Below are 12,706 nucleotides of genomic sequence, written 5' to 3'. Positions count from 1 at the left end.
TGGATTAATGGATGGATGGATTAATGGATGGATGGATGCGTGGATGGATAGATGCGTGGATGGATGGATGGATGGGTGGTTGGGTGGGTGGGTGGATGGATGGATGGATGGATGGATGGATGGATGGATGGGTGGGTGGATGGATGGATGGATGGATGGATGGATGGATGGATGGATGGATGGGTGGGTGGATGGATGGATGGATGGATGGATGGATGGATGGATGGGTGGTTGGGTGGGTGGATGGATGGATGCATGGATGGATTAATGGATGGATGGATGCGTGGATGGATGGATGCGTGGATGGATGGATGGATGGGTGGTTGGGTGGGTGGATGGATGGATAAATGGAAAGAAGAAAGGTGGATGAAAGAAAATATATTCCTCCCTTTCTTTTCTCCTTTTTCTTTCTTCTTTTTTCCTTTCTTTTCCCTTTCTTTTCAAGAAATAAACTATTACAGATAAAGGTGAAATCCCCTATGTTTTTCTCCCCAGTTTCATTTCCTATTCTTTCTCCCCGGAGAAAATACTATAATGACTTAGAGTGTGTCCAGATGTTATTTTTGGGTTTTTATTTTTTAAACATTTTTATTTATTTATTTGAGAGTGTGTGTACACACATGAGCAAGGGGGAGGGGCAGATGGAGAAGACTCTGCACTGAGCAAGGAGCCTGACTTGGGGCTTTATCCTAGGATACTGAGATCATGACCTGAGCCGAAAGCAGATGCTTAACCGACTGAGCCACCCAGGTGTCCCCAGATGTTATTTTAGATGTTTACTACACACACACGCGCACACACACACACACACACACACACACCACTTATAGTTCTATTTTGTGCAGCTTATAAAACTTTATGTAATTCATGTTATCCTGAGCATGATGCTCTGTAACTTGCTTTTGTTCCTCCCCACATTGCATTTCCAAGGTTCTTCTATGTTCTCCTAATTTGGGGGTTGGCAAACTTTTACCAGGAAGGGCTGGGCAGCAAATATTTTGGGCTCTGTGGACCACATCAGCTTTGTCACATATTCCTTTTTGTTGCTCTTTTGTTGTTGTTTCTCTCTTTTGTTTTTCCCCACTCTTTAAATGTGGGAAACCATTCTGAGCTCAAGAGCCGCACAAACACACTCTAGCCCAACAGCTGTAGGTTACCCCTGCCCCAGTCCTTTCATTTTAACTGATACAGAGAATCTGTCATATGAACACTATGCAGTGTATTCCCCAGTCAACAGACACATCAGGATTATTTACAATGGCCTTCTCTGATCAGTTCTGTTGCAGTAAGCATCTGGAATCTGTTTTCCACCAGCTTCTCAAGTTAGTGCTGGACAGACAGCAAGCCCAGCACTAGGTGTGGTTTCTAAGAGCCGCTGGAACTCACACAGAACAGAGCCTGAGTAAACTAGAGGGCAGTACTTCTTGTGTGACTGTAAAGAAAAAAGTGCATCGTGCATGTATCTGTCTGTCTGTGTGTGTGCGCGCGCACACGTGCACACAAATGTGTGTGTGCACAGAGAAAGAGATGGTAATTGAGTGGCCACTCACACGTCAGCCTCCATAAACCCAGTTACACAACATCAAAGCCTGACTCTCGATGACACTTCTTGGCTACTCTGGACTGCCAGTGAGTTCTTTAAAATGGAGACTTCCCGAGCATGGTGGACGAGGAAGTATTTAGTTTGCCGAAGAAGTGTAAGAAGAAAAAGGAGCGGAAGTCATCACCAGAAGATGATGTAGCATAAATACAACACACTGAAGAATTTCTAATCACACGTGAGTCTGAGGTGGCTCAGATGGACACATCTCAGTGGCCCCTGTTGCTCAAGGACTTTAATAAGCTAAATGTGAGGACGACACACTATACACCTCTTCCTTGTGGTTCAAATACTCTGAAGTGGGAGACTGGGGACTATATTAGGACAGCTTTCATTCATCTTGACAAGCACCTCCAACCCCTCTTCCCATGAGGTGGTAGCCTGGATCCAGTGGATGCTTTGTGTGTAGAAGACAGGACGCAGTGGAATTCTGGATCCCAATGGGAGTGGCTTGTTTAATCGTGTGCATAGAACAAGTCACTCGTTGAAATCCCAACAGAGTTCATGCAAAGAGTATGTGGGAATTGTCCGGTTACATAGTGCTCTCGAAGGGAGCGCTCAACTTTGTGGGGCCCTAGGAACTCTGACAGGTGCCTTATTCCAGGGACGCCCACTTATTGCTGCAGGAAAGACGCAACTCTGAGTGCGGACCATATGCAAGAGCAAGATGATCGAGTATGATCCTGAAAGAAGACTAGGAAGCTGGAGTTGTGAGGCTGGCACCTATATTCAGATGCTGTGTGTGCACCTTACTTCATTATTGGGAGTGGGTGGTCAGATGCAGGAACTTCAGAGGGTTCATTCTGGGGTCGTGAGCAGAAAGGACCATCTGGTGGCAATGCCCGATGTGCTCGATGCCCAGCGATTGCATGACAGCCACAGGGATGAGGCTTATGTGCCGCAAGCTGTTCACCCTTGGAAAAGCTGCTGCCTTCTCATCAGTGGCTAGTGACGAAAGACAGCGCAGTGACCACAATCCGCTATGGGGCAAAGATCATACTTCTAGGGGTTCTCTGGTTTGAGGGTGGCATCAACGTCACTCAGGAGATGGTGGTCATCACCACCAAAGGGGAAGCAGTCTGCATGGCTGTTGTATTAATGACCACAGCAGTGATCTCTACCTGAGACCAGGGTATGGCAGCCAAGATCAAGAGACTGACTAAACATGGAGAGACACACTTGCCCTGGGAAGTGGGGTTTAGGTCCAAGGGAAGTCAGAAGAGGCTGATGATCAAGCAGGGCCTTCTGGCTCAGCATGGCAAGGCCACAGACAGCACGCCTGCCACCAGGATGCAGGAATATGTGGACCACAGTGACCGCAAAGAGAGGGGCGCTTCATGGCTCAGTCACCTGAATATCTGACTCTTGAATTCGGCTCCGATCATGATCTCTGGGGTTGTGAGATTGAGCCCCGCACTGGGCTCTGCATCCGGCGGGGAGTCTGCTTCTCTCTCTCTCTCTCTCTCTCTCTCTCTCTGTCTCCCTCCCTCCCTCCCTCCCTCTCTCCCCCCACCTCTGTCCCTCCCCCAGCTCACACATGCACGCGCTCTCTCGCTCTCTGTCAAATTAATTAAAGAGAGAGAGAGGTGGTGACCAAAGTGGTAAAAGCCCCAAAGCGGCAGTGAGAGAGTGAAGGAGGAAAAGAAGAAGAAGGTTAAGAAGGCCAAAGCTGCTCTAGAGAGTTGGGTGATCCAGGACATGGAGATAGTGATACCACCAAAAAGAAGAAGAAGAAGGCGGCAGTAAAAGTGGGAGTGGCTTCCGGGTCATGGACACCACTTCAAGCACTGTGCCCAGCTGGGAGGAGAAATTAAAGCCTTCCTGAGAAAACAGAAGTCCTTTTGTTCTTGAGAGAACCAGGAGGGGTGGAGAGATCCGGCACATCGGAGCTGCTGCCTGAGAACTACCTCATGCTGCCTGGTGTGGGCCTCCCATCCTGTGCTGTTTGAAGGATAAGGGTGAAGGAGGCAGGTTCGATGGCACGCCCTTCTCTGCTTGGGAGAGTTAGGACACCTCTCCTTGAGACCCGGGACAGCCCAGGGACCCTCTGCGGCCATTTCCCGATGGCTGTTTTAACAGCATAATTCTCTCCTGGATGGCACCGACCCATTTAAAAAGTTTCTAAGCATCACTCAGTGAAACGGTGGGGGGCAACTAAAAGAATAGAACTGAACCACGTTGTTCACTGGGGGGATAAATCTTTTCTCCCTTGTCCTATGAGGACAGCAGTCTGTTCTGATGTCAGAGCTACCTGTCACCCCATATTTCCCTTGTGGATTATTTCCAGCCCACCCCTGGCTTGGTGGTCGTCTGTGTCTGAATTTGGAGCCCGTGCATACAGCTCCGTGCACCTGAATCCCTCTGCCTACATGTGTTTGTGACAGAAGCTAAAAAATCCGCTCTGTAGTCTCCTCTTTTAATCCTCCTTTCCTTTCAAAGGATGCAATCACTCCTCCCCAGTGCTGGGAGAAGGTTGTAATTTTTACCTATTTTAATAGGATGGAGACTTCCTACCTCTGCTTGTTGAAGTACAGATTTCTGGGCCCATCCGACCTGTGGAGCCCACATCCCAGGTGACGCTGGCCTCCAGCACACGGACCCAGTGTTTGTGCATATTTATACAATATTTTTGATAAAAATACACATGTCTGCCACTAGCAATCCATATATTACATATTAGTAAGACTTAACCTAATTGTGTAGATTAAGGGGAATATAAAGAATGGGGCAGCATTTTCCTCTCCTCAACCAGGGATTTTCCTGTGCCCCCTACTTTGGAGACCCGTGGCCTACAGAGGTCAGTAGTGAGCAGATTCGCCAAGATTGCCCACTTCTCTCTCTCGCCAGATCACTAGGATCACAACTAATCCAGGGCAGAATCTCCTGGTAACTCCTAAAGAACTGAAGTTCATTTTATACTCAAAATAGTATCATCGAGAAAAGACATATGTGTGTGTACCATGGTTGAGACGTCAAATATGCTTCTTGTTCTCACAAAAGGAGCCATCCTTGCTAGGAGCACAGAGCCGTCCCGCTGTAGGTAAGTAAGGCCACCTGTAGCTAATGTCAAAATCGTGTGCGAACCCCTTCTCTGAAGCCTTGTTCATGAAACTACAGCAATCACATCATACAACATGGGCGGGACATTCAATATAACATTCAAATAACATTGAGATCCAGGTAGACTAGCATGAACCAAATAGCCTAATGTCCCATGGCTTTTTTTATTTTCTTCATTGGCCAGGAGATTTTATCCCACTTTACAGATGAGAAAACTGATGCTCAGAGAGGTCTCAAGCGGGGCAAGCGGTGAGGCCAGCATTCACCATTAGACTGCCTCCTCGTGGGAGAAAGTAGTGAAAGCATTTCGGCTGGTTATGACGGCCTAGGACTGAGGGGTCTGCATCTCCTTCTCGGACAGCTAAAACAAAGGGAACAAAATTAATGACATTGGAAGTAATAAAAAATGTAAATGGAATTAATTTTACTGCCAGTTTTGTTGTTGAAGCGTATGTGTTGCTGACACTGAAGAGCTGTGCTGTGCTTGCCCTAAGACCCTCTCAATGAAGGGCTGGTATCTCCGTTAGGTGTCGAGGGGGGTGGTTTGTAGGGTTCTGTGTGGTGTGACTCAGGCAGCTCCAGGGAAGAATATCATCCTGAAACCTTTTTGAACATTGTTTTAGGCTTAATTAATCAGCAATATCAAGAACATAAAAAGACAGGTCAGGTGAACCATATTAACAAGTACCAAAATTAAATGTCTCTACATTGGTGAGGAGGGAGAATTGAATTGTAACCTCGATCGCAATGAAAAAGTTTAAAGACGTGACCAAGATGAGCAAAACGGCCGCTGAAAATAACTTTTAATTCTAATGCTTTGTGTGAAGGTATTATTTGGACATAGAATTCACCCATTTCTAAGGGTACCGTTGGATGCATTTTGGTAAATGTACACAATTGTGTAGCCACACCAAACACCAAGGTACAGTTTTCCTTGTGTGCCTTTGCTATTGATCCCCTCCCCTGAATCCAGACCCTCATTGGTCTGCCTTGTCTGATTACTTGCTTGCCTTTCTAGAATTTTCTATACATGGAATCATACAGTCCATTCATTGAGCGTGTCAATATTTTGTTCCTTTTTCTTGTGAAATGTGTTCTGGGCAGAGACAGGGCCTGGAGAAGCACCCAACCCAGGTGGAGCAGGCTGCCCTCTGCCTGCAGATGGCCCTGAGTTGTGCTTTACACAGGAGCTATGGCCCCTTTAAGGAGTGCAACTGCATGGATCATGACAGTTGACCTCCTAGGGCTTCTAAGTGCCACGCACATTAATTTACGTAAATTATATAGACCATCTCATGTAATCAAGTCAATAGCCCTCAGAGGTAGGATCATTTATGTTACAGTCTGAATTGACTTAAACAGGGATTGGAGACTTTTTTAATTTAGTGGGTTTTATTCAGTCAATTTTTTTTCCTCAGTGACCAAAATTATTATTTTAAGTTATTAACACCACACTGGAAAATGTTTTTTAGCAGCTTTATTGAGGTATAATTTACATAACATAAAATTTACCTGCTCTCATTAATTTATCTTCTATACTGATTCTGGTAAATGTATAGCATTCTATAACACCAAACTCTAGTTTTAAGACATTTCCATTACTATATAAAGTTACCTTGTGCCCCTTTACAATCAGACCTCGCCCCTATCCCAGCCCCGGGCAATTTCTGACCTGCTTTCGGTCTATAGTTATTCCTTGCCTGGACATTTGATTTGAATGCCATCACAAAATATGTAGTCCTTTTCATCAGATGTCTATCACTTAGCATAATGCTTTCGAGGTTCATTCATGTTGAGGCATGTATCAGTAGTTTTTTTTATACAATTTTTTTTAAAGACTTTATTTATTTGACAGAGAGAGACAGCGAGAGAGGGAACACAAGCAGGGGGAGTGGGAGAGGGAGAAGCAGGCTCCCCACTGAGCAGGGAGCCCGACGCGGGGCTCGATCCCAGGACCCTGGGATCATGACCTGAGCCGAAGGCAGATGCTTAACGACTGAGCCACCCAGGTGCCCCTATCGGTAGTTTTTTTATTATTGGGTAGTATTTCACTGTATGGATATACCACATTTTAAAAAATGCACTCACTGGTTGATGGATATTTGAGTTGTTTTCCAGTTTGGGGATTGTATGTAGAATGCTGCCATGAACATCCATGTGCATGTCCTTGTGGGGCACTGCCCATGCTTTTGAGAGGAAATGTTTTGACATCAGCTCTTATGAATTTAGGAAAGGTCCCAGTTCCATGGCAGTGATGTAGAACCTAAGGTATGCTTGGGGAACCAGGGAGAGGAGCCTGACAGGTTCTGCCAAGCATCTGCTCTCTGTTGATATCTGCTTCAGCCTTCTATTAGAAAACCATGTCCTGATCAGGAACATTGGGCTGGGGGTCAGAGAAGAGATGAGGGGAGATGTGTGGGTCTTGATGTAACGTGGCCACCTCCTAGGGAGGATGTGGGTTCTCAAGGTTGGGGGGGGGCGGTGTGGTCATGAAACCAATGCCCAAATTATGAGCAGCCTTTCAGAGGCTGTCATGACTCAAAGAGAACTGTGGCCGAGTAGCCTTGAGGGTATGGATCAGTGCTGGGAGAGGAGAGGTCTGAGATGAAGATTCACTTTTTGGCACTTCCCCGAATCACCTTTTGGGTGACATATTTAGAAATGCTGGTGTAATTTACAGATGGGCAGAGGTTACATTCCTATCAGTGCACATTTGCAGAAATTCCTTAAGGATTTAGACACGTCTGCAAAGGCAAGAGAAACAAAAGCAAAAATGAACTATTGGGACTTCATCAAGATAAAAAGCTTTTTTGCACAGCAAGGAAACAGTCAACAAAACTAAAAGGCAACCTATAGAACGGGAGAAGATATTTGCAAATGTCTTATCAGATAAAGGGCTAGTATCCAAAATTATAAAGAACTTATCAAACTCAACAGCCAAAAAACAAAAAATCCAGTCAAGAAATGGGCAGAAGACATGAACAGACATTTCTCCAAAGAAGACATCCAGATGGCCAATGGACACATGGAAAGATGCTCAACGTCACTCATCACTGGGAATACAAATCAAAACCACAATGAGATACCACCTCACACCAGTCAGAATGGCTAAAATTAACAAGTCAGGAAACAACAGATGTTGGTGAGGGTGCAGAGAAAGGTGATCCCTCCTACACTGTTGGCGGGAATGCAAGCTGGTGCAGCCACTCTGGAAAACAGTATGGAGGTTCCTCAAACAGTTACAAATACGACCCAGCAATTGCACAATTAAGTATTTACCCAAATGGTACAAACATAGTGATCCGAAGGGACACCTGCACCCCAATGTTTACAGCAGCAATGTCCACAATAGCCAAACTATGGAAAGAGCCCAGATGTCCATTGACAGATAAGTGGATAAAGAAGATGTGGTATACACACACACACACACACACACACACACACACACACACACACACACACACACACACACACAATGGAATATTATGCAGCCATCAAAAGGAATGCGATCCTGCCTTTTACAACGACGTGGATGGAGCTAGAAGGTAAGGAACTAAAGGATGGCCCTAAGCAAAATCAGTCAGTCAGAGAAAGAGAAGTATTACATGGTTTCATTCATATGTGGAATTTAAGAAACAAAACAGATGGGGATATTTTTAAACAAAATTCACGATGCCATTGAATATATTCAAGTCTTTCTTCAGATATGGGTGAATGTGGCAGGACACCAGCAATGCAGCCCAAGTAACCAGAGTTTACAATAATGGTGGCCAGGACAGTGAAAAAGTCAGCTGGAAAAACGAAATTAAATGTGTCCCGGAGACTCCTAACTGTAAAGGAATCACCTTTAGCCTTAACCAGTATCATGTTGTTTACACTTGAGTCACATTACAAAGACTTTTTATCTCATTGTAGCGAAGCTGCTTTAAATTTTCCAAGCAGGTAAGTGAGAGGATTAACCTCTAAAAGCCAGAGGGGTACCGAGTAGGTGGGTGAGTTTGTCACACTGATCTGCCCCTCAGCAGGTTTTGAAAGAAAAGGCCCAAGCTTTACAAAGTTAATCCATTATATTCTAGCCATTGGTTCTTTCCAGAATGAACTACATTTACATAGTAGGTTGACCTTTACACATGTCTATTTCTTTGATTATAACACAAGTTTTAGTGGTACCATTTCCCTGCATAAAGCCAAGATATAATCATCATGAAGCCAAAGCATCAGAGAACTGAGCTATTCCTGCTCATGCTATTATCCGGCAGAGTGGAGACCCCGGGCTGGTGTACATCTTAGAGAATAAACACAGTTTTGGTGACCTCAATAATCTTGGACAAGACAGTCCAGGCCATCAAGGTGGAGGAAGGGGTCATGAGACAAATACAGGCGGCTTCTGGAAGCTGGAAGAGGCACGGAAGTGGCTTCCCCGCTGGAGCCCCCAAAAGGAACACAGCTCTGCCAACACCTCGATTCTAGCCCCCATAGGACTCACTTTTGGACTTCCAGCCTCCAGAATGCTAGAGAATACATTTTGCTATTTCAAGCCACTCAGCTTGAGGCCACTCGTTAGAGCAGCCAGAGGAAACCCATACACCCTGTCTGAAGAACCACCAATAGTTCTCTTGCTCTTCCCTGTGACCAAAAAATAGTATCTGGGACGACAATCAGTCTCTCAGCTACCAAGTCAATCTGTCCCTAAAATGGCCAAGTTCTGGGCTACTGTGCAAGGGACAGAGTTCAGGGTCACAGAGGCAGTCGGCCCTGTGGGTCTGAGATGAGGGGTTTAGCATGAGCGTTTTCAGACCAATCCAGCTGTTTAAGACATAAACCAGCAGAACTATTCACGCTCTCTTCAGATGTCATGCCAAAGGAAAAAAAAAAGTTCCCCCAGGTAGTGCCGTGTTTATAAATGTGTTTATTACGGCACATCAGCCATTTATCTAGTGCTTAGCTAAAACGCTTTGAATCAAGTTGTGCTATTCCTTGACTTAACTCTGAATCTTTTCCATTCAGGTCTGTGAGAACTCCTGATATTTGAAGCTTGATTCCCAAGTTTCCATAGCAACAGGAAAAAGGAAAAAAAAAATCCAAATCTGAAGATTGCAGTTTACAGCTCTCAAACTTCACACCTAGGCCTCAATTGTTTCAGATTTTTGTTTTCTTTGCGACTTCACTGGGTCTGTACTTCACCATTTCTCCTTTAATTAATGGAATCTTCTGAATTTCCCTGAATGTTTAAAGATCACAGCATATAACTTGACCTTCTGGGAGCAGAGACAATGACTACTTTTTCTGATGTGTTGCCATGTCGCTAGTCAGCACTCCACACATGCAGCTGTGTCTGTGGGTTCGTATTTGTATATGTGTGAGTATTTGTATGTGTATATACACAGTATTTATAGAGAGAAACGCTACAGAAGGAGCCTAGTTTTGATATGTCATTCTTCCGTGAGAGGTTACACAAAGAAAGAATAGAAGCTACGCCGCTGTCCCCTCCAGGGCCTCGGCATCGAGCGAAGCACTAGTACAGACCACAGAGCTGACGCTTCTCCACCGTCCTGGGCGGTCTGCGAGCCACCACCACCTGCCAGGCAGGTCCGCAGAAAGGGAGAGCAGAGACACAAGTCCTTTCTCTTTAGTAAAGGACTGCAACCAATTTTCACTGCCACCCCATGCCATGATCCCAAGCAAAAGTGGTGAGGGGCAGAGCAGCAAATTTTACCATCAAATGCCAAGAAAAGGGCTGAAATATTCTTTCGGGGGCATCCCTCTGCATCTGTAGGTGTCCTGAATCCAGTCCCACCGGTTCTTACAAGGACGCAGATCATGGCAGCGAATCTGTCTCTCCTCAGTATCTGTACCTTTGCAGACGTCACCGTGGAGGCCCTACCTGCGTGGGAGGAGGTTGACAGGCACATGTGTGTACACGTATATGCCCACATGTATAGACACCCCTTTATGCACATACACGTTTGTTTCATATATACAGGCATAAAATAGAGTAAATACAGGTAGTTTTAAAAGTACCCTTTTGTGTGACTCAACTACCGTTGTTTGCAAACCTGAAAATAAAAGATATTCATTATGTATGAAAAGTAATTGATTTTTATTCTGTGAGCATGTCAAAGAGGAAACTCCATGCTTGTACTAAGATTATCTTCTTGTTGATAAACTGTAAAGAACCATCCAAGCTCACACCAAATTTTTCTATCAGATGAAACTAGTGACAGCCTGTGGCTTTTTATTAGAGCTGGCCACGAACTAGCGTAAGGTAAGTGTCTTAGCATATTTCAGTGCAGTTGCTTACTAAAGGTTTTAATCACATGCACATGCGCGCGCGCACCCACGCACACCCATGCTTTCTTATGCAATCTCTGTTTGCACCTGTGCTTTCAGTTCGCCTTCTGTAGGAAGTAGGAGTCATATGTTGTCTTTATTGTAGTGAAATTATGCAGATTGAGTTCCATATATTGTATTTGTTTCAATAGTAAGTCTTTTTGGAGCATAGAGAATGCAGATTTTTTTTCCATTAAAATAAATGGGTATTGGTGGTTAAAACGGCTGGACAGTAGCTCTTCTCTGATTTCTATGTTGTGTCTCATGTTGCCGATGCGAGGTCTTGCCTTAGTGCAAGTTCACAGTTTGGACTGGTCATCTGGGGTCCCCCGTACATCTCCTGTTAGTTGAGGGAGTCTATAAAGCCAGAAGCCCCCACTCACAGCTGGGACCGTGCACCCGTGTTGTCCATCATAACGAACAATTTGAGCATTTTGCAATCAGCTGCAAAGAAAATGGCTATACTCACAGAGGAGCAAGATCATCCTCAGGTTGATGACCGCATGGCACACGGTCACAACCATCTGTCTGCAGTCCCAGAACATGGGTCTATCTCTCTCGAACAAGTCCAGTCGCTCAGTCAGGAGATGTTGCAACCTGAACACGACAGACTGGTTCTCCACCCATGCACGGAGCAGGCCCAGAGGTTGGGGGCGGGGGGGGGGGGGGGGGAGGCGATCCAAGCCTGCGCACTCACATTCTACAAGATTTCCTCTTCTGGCTTTATAGATTCGGACAAACTCAGCAGCTAGCCTGGCCCATAGGCTAGCTAACTAACAATCGGAAAGCTCAGCCTCCTGCGTGAATCTGGGCTATCCCTAGGGAGAAACCCAGGGGTCAAGTAGGCAATTCACTCAGGTCAACAAGTGCAAGACTCCACGTCCCTCAATCCAATAGGCCCTCCTGCACTTTGCAAACCAAGCCACCGCTTAACTTAGCTTAGAACACAGAAAAATAGGAATACAGTACAGACTTCATTATTAAGTAACATATGCCTTAATTTTCCCCTACTTAAGTATGCTCCCTGTCCCGACTTCTCATCAGGACAGAGATATTGCTATTGTGTAGTTCTTTCTACTCCTTTCAAAAAAAAAAAAGTGACCAATTCTTTGAAGCCAAAGTGGTGGCATTTCCTGAATGGCAGAATGTTTTCTAACTTGTTCAAACACATTTCCGCTGTTTATTGAAAGCAAAAGTAGAGGGCGCCTGGGTGGCTCAGTTGGTTAAGCGACTGCCTTCAGCTCAGGTCATGATCCTGGAGTCCCGGGATCGAGTCCCACATCGGGCTCCCTGCTCGGCGGGGAGTCTGCTTCTCCCTCTGACCCTCCCCCCTCTCATGTACTCTCTCTCTCTCTCTCATTCTCACTCTCTCAAAATAAATAATAAATAAATCTTAAAAAAAAAAAACTTTTAAAAAAAAATAAAAAAATAAAAAAAAGAAAGCAAAAGTAGAATCAAAGCATTATTTCATTATTACCAATGCATTTTCTTTTAGTCCAAGTTACTGAAAAAAAAAGTAAGTAAGAGCCAGAAGTTTCTTTTCTGGATTGCTGAGCACAAAACTGAGGATTTTATTTCCACTGAGTGAACAGTCACACCATCTTCACTATTTTATTAATACGTCAACCACCTGAATTGATTAAAAATTACTTTTTCTTTCCATTTTACATATGAGAAATTATTTCTGATAACTTGTTTTAGCAAAAACATGCAAAC

The 12,706-nt window shown here is 44.9% G+C and overlaps 1 protein-coding gene and 1 pseudogene across 2 annotated transcripts in view; both read left to right on the top strand.

The window, feature by feature from the left end:
- CDH13 (cadherin 13) overlaps positions 1–10,739 on the top strand; it is a 1,022,481-nt gene extending 1,011,742 nt beyond the window's left edge. For both annotated transcript variants that reach the window (XM_027619214.2, XM_027619213.1), the window contains one exon: positions 9,668–10,739. In XM_027619214.2, the coding sequence (XP_027475015.1) occupies positions 9,668–9,675 (8 nt within the window). In that variant the 3' untranslated portion in view covers positions 9,676–10,739. The remainder of the gene's footprint in view (positions 1–9,667) is intronic.
- LOC113936228 lies at positions 1,661–3,608 on the top strand (annotated as a pseudogene).
- Positions 10,740–12,706: the final 1,967 nt, after the last annotated feature.

Source organism: Zalophus californianus, chromosome 17 (genome assembly GCF_009762305.2).
Source record: "Zalophus californianus isolate mZalCal1 chromosome 17, mZalCal1.pri.v2, whole genome shotgun sequence".
In the NCBI taxonomy this organism is placed as follows: domain Eukaryota; kingdom Metazoa; phylum Chordata; class Mammalia; order Carnivora; family Otariidae; genus Zalophus; species Zalophus californianus.
Note: the sequence above shows the minus strand (reverse complement) of the source record. Positions and strands in the feature narration are given on the sequence as shown.